Genomic DNA, 15,556 nt, shown 5'->3' on the forward strand with positions numbered 1-15,556 from the left:
CAGACTTGAAAGTTTGTATTCAGTTTCAGTTTCCAAGCACCAGCCCAACTGGAAGCTCATAAAAACAACCATTTCTGTTGTTTCAGAACAGTGACACCACAAAACAAAGTTTTAAAGAATTCACAGTGCTCTTACCATAAATGACATCCTGCCTTTTTACAACTTCTTTCTTTTGCTTCTTTGCATAAGACTGTTCCACTGCAAGGCTCCAGGACTCTGCCTCAAACTCATGAGCGTCTGTTTCTATTTCACTTCGGAGGGACAGGGAATACGCATCTAGACCAAAAGCACATTCAATTTCAACTATTAATCTTTATCCTTCATTACCACCAGCAAGGGTAAATGCATCTCAAGATGCACTGTATGCAGTTTCCTACTCGTCCAAAAGTGCTGAAAAACACAGAAGCTTCCGTACCTTCCAGAAAAAGGCAGTCTGCTGTTGAAGGTGCAAGTGAGACAACATCATCTGAGGTCTGCTTAAACTTTATAAATCCTGAATCCCCTTCATCCATGTCTCCTGAAATTAATCTAAGCGGCCAAAGAAATTAGAATGAGGGACCCAGACAGAACATTAATATTTTTTAAAAGTTTTTCTACTTAAATCAATAAATAAAAGCCAACTACTTCAACAAGCAGCTTTTCTATAAAGCAATGAAGTTAAAAAACACAAAAGCTACCCCTGCACTGGCAGTTTACACAGACAAATAAGTGTAGCACATTGATCAGTGACACAATGCAGATTTAAGTAGAGCAGCAAGAGCAAGGATGCAACTTCTAATCTGCCATAAAAAACAACAGCGCATCACCCGCTGACAAACCACAGCCATTTCAGAGTACAAAGGGCAGTTTCAGTGAGGACCGAGCAGAACTGTGGTATACAAGAGGTGCACAACCACACAAACCAGCAGACAGCTTTGAACTCGTCCACTATTTTAACCCAGGTATCCTGCAATTTAAAGCACTGTCCTTCCACAAGGGTCAGAACCAGCACAGCCCAGCATAAGTGATCTCAGAAAAGATTCTCGAATTTCAGCAAGTCTGAAGATAAAAACGTCCATTCAAACCATGCTCCAGGCAGGAATACTCCAACACTCCACTATCTTACAGTACATCTCTGCGACACAGCACAGAGGGACTAAAGACAGCCTGTTATTTTAAACAACAGAATTCAGCTTTAAGCGCCCAACGATCATCTCTCAAGCTCTAAAACGCGAGCCTCGTTTTATTTTTAATTGGTTTTCTTTTCGGATGGGGGAGGGGGCGGCAGCAGAAGCCAGCGAAGGAGAAGTCGTTCACTCACCCCAATTTGCCGGCGGCTCCCGCAGTACTCAGCGCAGACGGCGGGTTTCCCCTCTGGGCGATAGTCATGCCGAGGCTCCGCGGCAGCGCCGGGGTGCCATCAGGGCCCAGGAGCAGGCTCCGGGGCTGGGGCTGCTCCTTCAGGGAAGCTGCTAGCGAGGCGAGAAGCGAATTGGTGCTCAGAAAGTGAGGCGCACACTGCAGGTCGCCCGCTCTCAAACCCCTCTCCGAATGCGGACGGAGAACGGACAGGATCTTGGATGTCAGAAGCTCGTTGTCCAAAAAGACATTTTCATTCCATTTTCTCGAGAAGGAGCCACAGAAGGACAGCTCGGGAGCAGCGGGGATCGCATGGCTTCTGCCGCTGCTTTTTGAATTTGTATTCCCCATGCTCACTCCTGGCTGCCCTCAGACCTGGCACAGTAAAGTGGCCCCAGAGATGCACTGTTTTTATACTACCTGTGATCCTTCTAGAAATGTAAAGCTGTCACTTAACTTACTGTATTGGCTAAATCAGCAGGTCTGAAGTGCAGGAAATTGGTCCCTACTGTGCCCATTTAGTGTGGAAATTGCAAAGTATCTTCTCCTTTAGTAAAACACCAGAACCTACACACCATTATTCACATCCTACTGTATAAGGGCACAGAACATTTCATGGCAAACAAGAAAAATCTGAGATCACAGAAAACCACAAGTTCTCTGCAATGCTTATTGCTGCTCAGCCATTTCTATCTGCGCGCTGAGCGCAAGAGACACCAGAGCTAAATTTAATTTTCATCCTGCAGATTTTTAATGCTTTTTAAATCTGGACAGACTACGAACTGGAAAGACATTTAAAACTTTAATCACTGTTATACAATACATGAAGCCTGTAATAGACTTATGAAAATTGGATACAACTATTTAGTACTAATGTCTGCAACGAATGATATGAAACAGGAGACAAAAGATGTCCTTTATAAAAGGAACTTCAGGGAAGTCGAGGATGAGGAATCAGACAATCCTCAAACCTTCTCACTGCAAGGTCTGTCTTCAGAGTGCTTTTAAGGACACGGCAGTGGAAGAATTCTCACCTTGGAGGCCCTGGATGCAGGCTGTCTCAGCAGTCACACTGACCTCCATGTCACGCTGCAACAGCTCAAGAGCGCCTTCAACCCCAGCCTGTGCCCACCATCACCAATCTACAACTTTCCTTCTGGCCTATTCAGCCCCCAAAGCCCCCTCTCCTCGGTCTGCACCCCTGCTGAAGATCCCTCTCCCCTCACACTTGTTTTCCTCAGCCAAACACAGGACAATCAAGGCATTCCCATTTCTATTCATAAAACAGGTTTTTCCACATTTCTTCATATCCCTGCTCTCCACCCCAGCTCTGTGATCTCACTCTCCTTGAAACAGTTGACTGGAACGGCAGGAGAGCTTCAGAGAAGGTTTCATCAATAACATGTAATGCAAATAAACACTGCAGCTTTACCCATTGGAAACAGCTCTCCCAATGGCAGTTGAGTTTGGAATAGTTTGCACATGCACGCAGCTCATTCTCAGCCTACAACAAACCGAGTAAACTGAGATCTGTTTCCCCATCCATCATCCATGCAAAGAGCTTTAAGCCCATCCTCCCAACTAAGCAAAATAAGTGAATGTTGGTGGGATTGGCAAAAGAGAACTTCTTGAACAAGACCTCAATAACAGATGAGATCCATTTCCATTTGTTGAAGTATTGAAATCAGCCACCATGTTCTCTTTCCTTGCTTCCAAGGCAAGAACAGAAGAGCTTTAATTCACAACGGCAGGTCAAATCTCAACACCTGAGGAAAACATGGGGGAGGGCACAACTTGAACCTTTAAGACACGCTCCTCTTCTACACTCAAACCTCTGGCTTCTTTTGCTGGGCACTGCAGCCTGCAGTGGGTAACAACACAGCCCATGCTATCAGCTGCTCTTCTAACTTCCATCTTCTGCTTCTGACCACAAAAAACAAGCAGTGGCTGCCTAGCAAAGTCTGCACCAACAAAAAGCCATTTTCTGAGTTCAATTAGCACTGTCTGCACACTGCTGAGAGTCCGCATCGATCGCTGCTCTACAGCATCAGACCAGACTGTGTTCCACAGAGCTGTTCCAACCAGAAGCCCTACAGCCAGCATCTCCTGTTTTCTTTATTCCTCCTGGCTTCCTATTTTAGTCTCTGCTCTTTTCCCTAAGTGCACAAAGCCATTTTTGACCGTGCAATCAACCACTCATCTTCTCACAATAATCATTCCCCTAGTTGGTAAGAATTGTTTCATGAAGTACTGCTTGAAACTCAAGCCAAATGATACCTAATAAATATATTTGTAGACATCAGAGTAATACCCAGACATTCAACTCAATTGTGTTTCTTATGCCCATCAAAGCAGACCGACCGCACAGCAGAAGATAATTCTGTTCTGGTATGGCAAGTCACCTGAGAACCCGAGAAGCAATTCTGTTAATGCACATCTCCTATCTTCTCCCAATTAAAATGCCATTTAAATCTCACAATGACAGCTACGATGGTCTTCTCTAGTAGCAGAAAGCCCATTTCAAAGCCTACGCTGCAACAGACCCTTCTTGCTTCTCATTTGCGCTCCCAGGTCCCTTTTCCCCACTTCATTTCAACAAAGATTTCTGTTCAGACCATTAGCACTGGCTCGGCTTAGAGGTTTCTAGCAACCACTAGCTGCAGGCAAGTTTTAAATAGACAATTATGAAAATCTGATGTAAAACAAAGTTCACAGTTCTAGTCTTTTCAGAGGCCAGAGAATAGACAATCAATGAGAAACTAGCTTATCGATCCCCTTTCACCATGATATTTTGAGGTTACACAGCAAGAAGGTATAAAGAAAAATAAAAAGATAAAGAGATAAAAACACACAGGAGATTGCCAGGAGCCTCTCAGCCATTCCCAGCAGAAAAAAAATGAAGCCATCTTATTAAAAGAGACCTTCTCTATACTTCAATAACACACTGTGTATAGCCTCTAAAACATATTAGAGAAAAAAATACAATTGAACAGATGAGCCTTGAGCACAGAAATCACTCTTTAGTACAAACCTGGGGAAATGCACTGGGACGAACTTTGTGCAGGTCCAGAAGGTCTGTGCTGCAAATCTTTCTGCTATGGGAAAAAAGACAACAGTCTTACACATACAGCCCAAACTTTCAGCCCAAAATAAATCTGATTTTCCCTAGCATATAACAAAGCTGCATGCAGGGGCCCACACAATTTGACACAATAACAGCTCTGATTTCTCCACGCTCCAGAAGAACAGCATGCAGACATGAATCCCATAAGTAAAAGTTCCATCAACTATAAACCAAACTGAAGTAAAAGTGAAGTTACAGCTGAATTAAAGCCACGACCATAAGAAACACATCCATAAAATCATTCACCTTACCCTTCAGGTAAACAATCTCCACCTACACTTCACTGTGGTTTAGCATAAAGCAGTACTAACTAAACTAACACTAACCCAAGCCAATGCCAGGTTTCATCCAAAGTAAGACTGTTCAAAGCCCAACATCCTTGCTATCTGCACAACTTTCTCATCCTTACCACGTTGGGTACTACAATCCCCTGAGAATCCATTTAGCAAAGACAGACAAAATTAAGTAATGAGTTTATAACAAATGGCTGCTGGGGAGTCTTGCTTTTCACCCCTGGCTCCATTCTCCATATCATTTTGTGCCACCATTCCCTCTTTGTTCTCTTCAGGAGCAATTTGTAAGGGGCGACTCAAGAATGAAAGAATGATAGCATGAATTTTTATGCTTAAAAGGAAAACGCACAAGGCCTGGAAAAGTTTGAAAATATACACGTTAAAATAAACCCACAAAAACAACATAAGAACATTCCTACACTCTAAATCACTAAAAGCCAACAACATTTCCTCTAACCCTAATAGCCCAGATTTGAGCTGTTACGCTCTTTTCCTCTCAGCTCGTAAGCTGCTATCAGGCTCTGAAATCACTGACAGTTGCAAGTTCAAACAAACCAAGCCCTGGAGTCTGAGCAGATACAAGAAGGAGGAAACGATTTTTGAAACCAATGCCAGAATTAAAAAAGTGAGAGATACTATCTGAGACCAAGCCCTGAGTTCATAAGCAATCACATGCAGTGACAGACAGAACCTGGACAGCCTGGCAAGACAGAAGCTTATCACAGGTTGAAAATTAAACCACTTATTCTGCATTGCTCAGCTTAGAAGCAATGTGCAGCTGTTACAACCAAACTCCTCTGTGCCCCTCACTCTGTCCTCTGCTTTGAGGTGGGACAACCCAGTAAGGTGCAGTCACATGAAATTCAGAGGTATGAAATAATTCAATTATAGTTAAAAAAAACAACATTGCTTTGAGCATTCTTTTAAATGCTAGCTCTGACAGACACCAGCAATGTCAAACAGCTTTCAGAACAATAATGGATTGTTCAACTTTTCACTACTTACATAAATAGCCATAATGACAAGTGGGTGATAAGTCAGTGTCTGTTAAAAATGCAGGGCAGGATTCTGCACTAATTCTGCACTAACATAACTCAGTACACTTCCACCAGATCAGTCTTACTGTCAAGCACTGTTATTGGTAACAAAACACATTTTAAAACCCACCTTGGTTCTGATGCTGCTGCATTCAGACAGCAAACCCTTGCAGTTCTTATGGACATTCACTGCACAATCTGAAACACACACAAGAAGTCTTAATTATTCTTGCTGCTCTCATCTAGGGAAAGAAAAAGACATAAAAGATCTTTACATTTTGGAATAGATGCAGATTAACCTGGGGTGCTCCAGTGAGCATCCTCATGCACGCTCTGGCTGTGGTTCTACACCATGGTTGGACCTCAAACATCACCCAACGTTCTCCACAACTACCAAATAACTGAAATATTTACTTGGCCTTAAACACAACTAAACAAACATAACAAAACAAGTCTGACAGATGAAGCCCATGTTCACATGTCATGCAGCTGCCACAACTGCAGGACACCTGAGCAGAGCGCTGCGCTGGCAGGGCCTGCCACACATTAACCTTCCACAAAAGCCATTGCTTTCTCTCTCCTTTGTGACCTCTTACCAGTATCTTACCCCTGCAAGAAAGGCACCCTACAGAACACACGAGCTATTATTGCATTGGTGAACACACATCAGCAGCAAACAAGCAGCTCAGTAAAAGCTATGCCAGAATAACACACAGCCAAAGTGACAACAGCAACCCCTGAGAGGAAGGAGCAGCTGTAGGGCTGTCATCACACAACAGGAAAATGAGAAATCCTTCCTGGTCTCATGCTGGGTTGGATTCCACCCAGTTTCTGACTGGGCTCCGTCAGGACACAGCCCCACAGTGCTGGGGACGGGGACAGAGGGGTCACCCAGCCCTGCTCTGCCCCACACATCACTGCTGCTCCCCAGACCCACGTCGTCCAGCCAGATGGGGTCATGCACCATTCCTACACACCTCATCAAACAAACCAGACACTGGTACTCCCTGCCATTTCCCCCTATTCAGTGATCATGTCCAATTCTTTCCTACTAATGATCAGTAGTTGTATTAACAGTAAGCAGTCCTTCCTCAGAACTTCAGCTGCCTGGGTAAGCTAACTGTAAAGGGGTATTAACTTTAAAATATGTTCCAGCTTTAAAACCACATACTTGTTCAGCTAAAGACAACACCTTCTACCACTTGGTTGCTATTTTTCATCAGATGCAATGACATTCCTAACAGTGCTGTGCACTGGTTTCCTATGCTGCCAAAAGATTCTCCACACAACAGGAGAGAACAGACTAGAAAATGGGGAAGTGCTGCAGGAAAGTCTCAGAAAACCAGAGATAAACAGGAGGACTTGGCTCTGAAGGACGACTCGAAATGCTGGGAACTCACTGGTTTCCAAAGGGCATTATTTTCACCCACATAACAGAGCCACATTTTGAGAACTGGCAGAAGAACCGGGCTGTTTTACAAGCACAATTCCTTTTACAAAACATATCCCATCTCTCTCCCTTTTGCTGAACCAAAGATGCTCCCAATCAGGGATGAGAACAAACCTTTGAATACCTCTGAAACGGATTTCCTTTTCCTGCACACCAGGACTCTTTGCACTCTTTATTCTCTGGACAGAGTGCAGGAGTCAAGAAAGCAGCAAAGAGAAAAAGTGAGGGACACAAAAGAGGGGAAGTCACAGGAAACTGAAGAGACTGAGACTGATACCTAAGAGTGAAGACAAATACGAAAGGATCATTACCGATTTACACTAATTACAGATGCCTAATATTAGAAAACATCATTTCTGGGTCCTTCTCATGTTGTATGAGGAAAAAAACCAACACAAAACCAAACGTCCAGCCTAAGCCAGCAAAGAAACATTCACAATCAAGGGAATCAAACACCATTAGTGGTCCTGTTTATGATCGAGGATAATGAGACAAATAACTGCTTAACAAACACATACCCTTATCAATGAGACGCTTTCCCGAGGGCTCCCAGAAACCAACTTCATTGGGTAACACAAGAAGCACAGTGTGGACTCCCAGTATGCAGGAGGGCAGTGAGCAGCTGAAGAGGGGCACATGAATACATTCCCCCCCAGCTGCAATGCCAGTGTCTGATCCACACCACAGTAATGTCCCATGAGTGCCTTCCAGAATTGGATTCCAGGACAGAACTATGACTCACCAAATATTATGAGCATTGTGACCCTGACCTTTGGTCTGGAACGGTACTGCTCAGCAAAAGAACTCTCAAAAGGTCACTTGCAGACAGTCACAACTAACGCTTAGATATAAAATTTAACCACTGATGTCTTTTCCCCTCCTCAAATATATATAATGTTGGTGTTTTTAAACAATGGATTAAAAAAAAAAACACCTTTAAAACACTCAAGTTCAGGGGAGGACACCTTTAACACTATTTCTAAGGCACAAGGAGCTCACGTACTGCTCTAACACTAAGGATATCCACTATCTGTTAAATCCAACCAACTAAAGAGAGCTGTGGGTAAGGAAGCTTCCTGGTAAAACAGCATGTTTTTATGCTTTCAGATGTCTGACACTTCAGAGATCAAAGAGAACCTCAACCTTACACCACACAAGGTTATTATCCTCTCCTGAACTGACAAAGAAAACATGTAGCTCTGAACGACTCTCATGTGAATGATTAACACAGAATGTAAAACCTGAATTTAAACCAGGATGCACAACACAGCAACAGAGAAACACCTCAAGTAGCCTCAGTGCTCCTGAAGAAGCAGAGCAAGGGGATGATACAACTCCTTAAGGAGGAGGAGGAGTTTCAACTGGAACTTGAAGAAGTTTCTGTATTTGGTGAATCCAGGTCACGCACCTCCAGGAACTTGGAACAGATTTAACTTCATCCTGGCCGCTTCAGCAACCAATGTTTGCTTATCTTGCTAACATGTCCAATTGTGCAGAGGCAGAAACCAAATACTGGAGGAGTACACAGCGACAAGAGACCTCGCATTCTGAAGTGCCAACAGCCCATGTGAGAAAGCAACACCACCACACTGCATTCAGCTTCAGCTTCCCCTCTGCTCTCCCAAACCAACCTATCTCTCTGTGTCTGCTTTTGTTGTCAAAACATCACACACTGGGGCTGGTGTTGTACCCAGCACTCTGGGGGTGTTCAGGTCTTTTTCGAGCACAGAACCCCAAACTGAAACAGATGAACAATGCATGCTTCTCCGTTTAAACAATACAAATTCTAATCGGTGTATTATACTAAAAGAAACAACTTCCATCTCAGTTCTGCCACACAGAACCCTTCCCCCACTTCACAGGAACCCTACAGGGCTGAAGCAGCAATGATGACAATCACAAAAGGTATTTAAAGCATTTCATACGTAAACATTAGGTGGAACTTCAACACACCGTGTCAGATGGCTCCTGTTTGACAGCCATACTTCACAGGTTTATTTTTATACCACACCAAAGAGGATTTAACTATTATGTTCATAAATTTATGAACACAAATCACAAAGCCTGCTGCAAAACTCTTTCAAAAGGAGTTGCAACAAACAGCTAAGAAGGAACAGTTTATTCTCTTAGTTTCACACAGAAGACACACAACTGCAGTAACAAAACCACAGCAGAGAATCTTCGAACGACAGTCAATGATTTGTCTGGTCTACTGGGGCAGCAAAACCAGGCGCAGCATCAGACATATTTTCCCCCAAGTTCAGGTATCTGACGTACACCTGGGGCACCGCTCTGTCATGCAGCCCCAGCAGCCTCAGCGCTGTGTGTGAGCAGCAGGGACGGGGCTCCATCGCCCCAGCGCAGAGCTGCTCGCACCCAGCTGTGACACGAGAACCACCCGCACACGAGGCCGCAGCAGCCCGCGGCTCCGGCTCACCTCCCTCAACCTCAGGTACGGGCCGTCCCACCACACGGCGCCTCGGCCCCACGCTGAGCCCCGACCCGCAAACCCCGCGGGATTTACCGCGACAACGAAGAGCTCAGCGCGGCGCCGAGGCCGAGTCCCGGCTCGGTTCGCACCACCGACCCCTCGCGCCTCCCCCCGCCTCGGGCAGCCAACGGCCTCCACGCCCGGCCCTGCGGGTGGGGGCTCGGGGCCAGGCGGGTCTGCCGAGGCTCTGGGAGAGGCACCGCGAGGAGCCGGGGCCCGCGGAACACCGGCAGCCCGGTCTCTTACCGGACTCCCCGGGGAGCCGCCGAGCTGCGCTCTCCGCCCCGGGAACGGTCGCCACAGAAACAGGAAACGCCTCTCCGTGTCCCGGAAGTAAAAATGGGGCGGAGGGCGCGAAGCCGCGCATGCGCGTTGCCGTACCGCGCAGGGCCGGGTAGGGAGGGGTCAGCGCGCTCCTCGGCGTTCCTGGGGAAACTCCACCCAGGGGCCGCGAGTCATAGAAATAAAGAAGAACCCGGGTTGGAAGCGATCCGTAAGGATCGTCGAGTCCATCGCCGGCTCCGCGCAGCAGTGCCCCAAACCCGCGTCTGCGGGCCCAAGCGCTCTGAGCTCTGGCAGCTCTCCTGTGAGGAGCCGCAGGCCGCCAGCAGCTCCCTTCAGCCCGCCCTGCTGGGCCGAGCAGCCGCTCCTCCCCAGGTGCAGAATCCAGCCCTTGCTCTTGTTAAACTCCACGCAGCCGGTGATTACCCAGCTCTCTATTTCTCCCTCTGGAAGGATCTCTCTCCACCCTCGGTGGAGTCAACAGCTCCCAGTTTTGGAGTGTGAGCGAACTCGTTCAGAACACCTCCTCGTCCTACGCCCAAGTCATTCAGGAAAACATGGAAGAGAACTGGCCCTAAAGCAGAGCCCTGAGGAACAGCTCTGAGTTTCCAGGGGCCCTGCCTTCCATCAGCGCCTGCCCGCAGCACCAACAGAGACAACGGGCTGTGAATAGATGGCACACAGCACCTCAAGTGACAGCTTTAGCACGGCAACGCGTGTGTTTGTGCAGTGCCAGGGCTTTACTCTAAATACGGAGTTCATCATTAAAAGCCTGGCAGGATTTGCTGTTCAACACAATGTGTTTGCAGCAACTTCTGCCGAAGTGTTGGGCTGGGTTGGCAGTGCTCACCTCCCAGCTGCCCTGCAAGCACCGCGTCCTCACAGCAAAAGCAAAGGAGGCACTGCTTCACTGTCAGCAGCTTTGTGTGCTGACCTGTGTAACTAATTGGCTGGAAAAATGGTTCCCTGGTACTGATAGTGTCTGGTTTGACCTGGTGCTAGCACAGTGCCACCAAAGACCTCTCTGGAGAGAGGAGAAATCAGAACTCCTTATGACCTCCTCTCCCACCCAGTCTGCTTCGCTCTGAGCTTACAGTGCTGAGCTCCATCACTGATTTCTCATGTTTTAAGTTGTGCATGTGCAAGTTGCCTGTCAAGCCTGAAAATGCAACATGCACAATTGCAAAGCAAACCTTAAAACCCACCTTACAGCTTTCACACCCTGCTTTGGAAGAACCTGACACCATTTTGGCTGGAGATGGGCTGAAATCCTACTGCCTCAAGGCCAATACTGTCTCTAGTTTCCACGTTGCAACCTACTTCATTGATTTTTTTTTTTCATCTTATATTTGCAAGCTTTTCAGAAATGTCCCCTTTTGTTCTGCTGCTGTGCAGGACTAAGTACAAAAAGGTCCCAATTGTTTATCAGGGCCTCTCAGCACTAAAGTAATACAGAGAAATAACCATTAAATAAAGCAGTCTGAGGGTAAACAGCTGGCTGCTGCTTTGTGACAAATGAATCCTCAGACACTTCAAACTTTGTGCTTTGCTATAATATTAAACTTCAGCACTGCAGCTTGCCCAGTGACAGCTTTCATGGAGAGAACACGCTGTGCTTGTGTGGTTGGCCTCAGGGCATCTCCACAGAATCAGTGCAAAATCTGGCATAGCAACCAGCTGAAATACTCCATGGCTTAGAGCTAAGGTTTGGGTTGCACAGTAAAGAGCACCGCACCAGCTTTCTAATCCTGGGTAATTCTCTACAATAATAGAGATTTTCTTACAGAATGGGTAGCAAGCAGCTTGCTGTCACACAGCCTGCTGCGCTTGTCAGGCCAGGTGTATGAGCTACTGAGGAAATGCAAGGAACAGTGTGTTGGAAATGTTCCAGATAGAGGCAATTCTGTCCAGAAAGTACAAAGTGAAAAGCAGAGAAGCACTGAGAACAACATATTTTTCCAGCTTCCTTTTCTCAAACCTCGGCAGTTGCTGTGAGTATTCAGCAGGGCTGGCTGTCCATTGCAGATTCCTGGCTCAGGGTTTCCACTGAAACCAGCCCCACAGACCACTTTCACAGTTGCCCTAGATCCCACTTTGTTGCCCTGTGACTACATTAACCCACTGCCTATCACAGTTGCTCTGGTTTTGCCTGTTTTATTTGGACTCCTGTCAGTAGTCACTCATTCTAAGCAGGACTCCCAGTCCATTTATCCCTGTCATCATGTTACAGCAACCAAACTTCCTCTTCTCCAGAACAGAAGCTTTTTGGCAGTTATGTCTCTTTCCAGAAACGTGAAGTTTAAGTTTGCCTGCTGCTTTTTAGATTTCCCAGAGCTCTGTGTAGGCTGTGAGCAGAAAGAGCAGAAAATCAATGACATCCTCCTGATTGTAAGGAAAACCTCCCCTTCCCTCACTGACCTATCGATGTTGCACTGGGCATTGTAAAAGCAGAAGCATGTAGGTACAAGTGCAATTTCAGAGCTGAATTTCACATGCTGCATTTCAAGCCCAGGCCAAGAGCTGGCCTGACCGAAACCTACCAAGCAACTTCAGCAGCAGTCTTAGGTTTGCTTTATAAGAAGACAGTTGATCTGACCTTGACAAAGAGGACTGAGGCTGCACCTTTCCCATAAGGTCATGAAGATGTAACTCTCAGTGGAAGAAGTCACAGATGTCCCACCTTTACCCCAGAGCTCAAGCTCAGGTCACTGGGAGGGAAGCAATTCTGCCATCACACCCTTGGCTCCCCTCCATAGCACAGCCTGCTCACAGAGCTCCCTCCTGCCAGGGCTTTCCTGGGATCCATCTAACTGCCATTGCATAAACACTGGAAGCATGTTTATAAGAAGGGATTAATTTAGGCACAGAACCTTTTCTACCCTTGACAGCTGAGGCTCAAAAGGAGCTTTCTTCATTTCCAGGTGAACAATAAACCCAGAGGCTCTCATCTCAAAGTTTATACAACAGCAAAGTTTGGGTGGCCACAGCTGTTGAGATCCCAGTTACCATAAACACTGCTCTTTGTTCTTCATCCCTGCCAGAGTCCTGACAGCACGTCTGGGAGACATGAACCTGGAGCTCCCACCTGCACCGGGAGGCTTTGTGCTGCAGGGTGAGGGCAGAAGGGAGGAACCGGGATGCAGAGGTAAGCAGGTGACCCCACACATAGGCACTCAGGCTGCCTGCCTTCTCCATAGCTTGCGTGCCCGTTTCTAGCAAAAGAATGGTGATCTTTGCTATGATTTATGCAGCCCGTTCCAGCCTTCCTCTCCCTGCCTTCAGCCCAGCCCTTTCTTTGTTAGTTTTTCTTCTATTTTCTCTCTTGGAGCCCGGCTCGCTTTCCACCACACGGTGGTGCTGCAGTTAAAAATACCACGGCGATCACGTAAACAAGAGCACCTGACCGCGAGGTGGGCCAGGAGGTGGCTGCGAGCCAAAGCGGAGAGATGGGGAAACATGCCGAGGTTCTGGCAGCAGCTGCAGCTCAGCACTGACTGAACAGCTCTCGCTTCCGAAGGACAGCGCAGCTCTCCAGCTGCACGGTGGCCCACATGCTGTTCTTCAGAGCCCTATCAGTGACTCCTCAGGAGACCACTCACTGCTCCAGCTGCAATCGCAGCAATTGGAGATATGAGCCATCAACTCTGCTGCCCAGCAGCAGCTTGCAAAGATTTCAGCCCAACGTAATCCAAATATAGGCACTCTCAGTCTAACAGCTGTCTTGCAACAAGTCCTCTACCCAGATCTGGCCACAGACAGGCCGTTAATTGTTGTGAGCATCACAGAACTCCACACGATTGCTCAGTCTGAGTTCAAACCACCACAAGGGGAGCGCACGAAAATGAGCTCTGCTGCCCAGCCACCCTCGTTAGCTTAAGCAGCGTAATTCCCGAGCAGCCCAGAAAGCCAAAAGAAATGTCATTGTCCCAAACACTGAGCAGTTCTTCTATCACCATGGAGTTTTTCTGCTGAATGTTAATAACACTCAAGAACACGGATACCTCATGGTAAGTCTAAGAAACAAGGTAAAGGTCAATATAACCGATCTCCAGTCCCCACGCACTTACGATGCCAAGCCACACTGCCATTTAGACAGGTAGCTCCAACCCCTGAGATCACAGAGCTCCAAAACTGCTGTTGAGAGAAGGGTCGTTCAGCCTGGCAGTGACTCCTGAGTTCCCCAGAGCAGACAAATTGCAGCTCCAAGCTCTTGCTGCAGCACAGAGCAAGGACTATCTGCAGCTGCTCAGATTCAGGTATTTCTGGTAGTGCAGCATGCAGCACTGCCAACAGAGCCTCCACTAAGGGGTTCCTCAGGCAGGAAGAGCAAAGCATTCTTCTAAAAACACTTGAGTCCCTTCTAAAATGTTCACAAAACACAAAGCACTTCCTCTTTCTCAGCTCCTTCCTTTCTACTTTCTGCTGTGATGCCTCTAAAATGCTCACTAATGGCCCGTGGTCCTTTTCAGTTCTCCTCTGCCCTGGAGGGAGAGTTTCTCACAACACGTGCCCAAGGGCAGCCAGAGCTTCTGCCCCAGGAAGGTTGTACTGACCTTAAGAGCCTCTGAGAGTTCTTCACTTGAGCGTGAGAATTACTGGAGGATACAGGGTGGAGAAAGAGAGCAATTCTCTCATTTCCAAAAGATTTAATCTACCCACAGGCAACCCCTTAGGAATTAAAATGTTCTTCAGTGCCCTGAGGACAGAGTTTGTCTATCAGCCAACGCCATGCAGAAAGGCCCAAGGAGAAGCAGTGAGAAGACATTTTCCTATGCGTGCCTGCAAAGGCACAGCTGCCATTCTTGTGCACTGCATGCATCTGAAAAGCAGCATCCATGCAGATCCCGGGAGTCCCAACTGAACTGCTGTGTTAGTTGTTAAGGGTCTGGGTGCTCCAGGAATCCTTATGCACAAGCCCAGGGTAGGTGCTGAGCTGTCTCATCACTGCATTGGTTAAAAAAGCCTAAAAAGCAGCTTCACCCAGGCAGCAGGGGCAAAATAGAGCTTTGTGCAAAAACAGCTTGTTAAAGTTGACCTAGAAGCCTCCCTTTGGGTAAAGGGGTAGGAAATGATCAGGTGGCCAAAGATAACAAGGATAAAATATCGCCCAGCAGGATTTAGTGATCGTTTAGACTGGAGAATAACCAAGCCAGGCCAAGCAGCAGGGTGGGTGAATGGAGCCAGGCAGAAAAGTGAAGCAACCCGTGAAACCCATGAGGCTGACTGAAGCGGGGAATCGGTGTCCTGCCAAGGGGGGGACGGGGAGCGGGTGACAGCCAGGCTGGGTCAGAGCAGCAGCGACAGCCATACTCACTCAGGCACTGCAGACCACTTTTATTCCCGAGAGGTTTGGCACACAGCGAGCAGCTGGTGCCACTGGAGAAAACCCCTGGCACAAGCTGGTGCCGATTGACCTCTTTCCAACTCTCTTTTGGCTCCTTTGTGTCTTTCTCCTTCTCTTTTGATTGCTCTTTGTTCTTACCCTGGAAGGAGAGAACAACAGCTCCGTTACACCTTGCACTGCTCACAGTTTGTTGGTAG

The 15,556-nt window shown here is 47.1% G+C and overlaps 1 protein-coding gene across 8 annotated transcripts in view; it reads right to left on the minus strand.

Moving 5' to 3' along the window:
• ARHGEF18 (Rho/Rac guanine nucleotide exchange factor 18) overlaps positions 1-15,556 on the minus strand; it is a 41,928-nt gene that overhangs the window by 16,820 nt on the left and 9,552 nt on the right. For 3 of the 8 annotated variants that reach the window (XM_052699693.1, XM_052699688.1, XM_052699692.1), the window contains exons 10-15: positions 15,330-15,498; positions 5,923-5,990; positions 4,370-4,433; positions 1,301-1,451; positions 416-528; positions 136-276 (exon numbers count right to left, since the gene is read on the minus strand). In XM_052699693.1, the coding sequence (XP_052555653.1) occupies positions 136-276; positions 416-528; positions 1,301-1,451; positions 4,370-4,433; positions 5,923-5,990; positions 15,330-15,498 (706 nt within the window). Of the gene's footprint in view, positions 1-135; positions 277-415; positions 529-1,300; positions 1,452-4,369; positions 4,434-5,922; positions 5,991-9,979; positions 10,116-15,329; positions 15,499-15,556 lie in introns of those variants that run through there. The other 5 variants (XM_052699691.1, XM_052699690.1, XM_052699689.1 and 2 more) reach the window with 5 other exon arrangements.

This window comes from Tympanuchus pallidicinctus, unplaced genomic scaffold (genome assembly GCF_026119805.1).
Source record: "Tympanuchus pallidicinctus isolate F22 unplaced genomic scaffold, pur_lepc_1.0 scaffold38, whole genome shotgun sequence".
In the NCBI taxonomy this organism is placed as follows: Eukaryota; Metazoa; Chordata; class Aves; order Galliformes; family Phasianidae; genus Tympanuchus; species Tympanuchus pallidicinctus.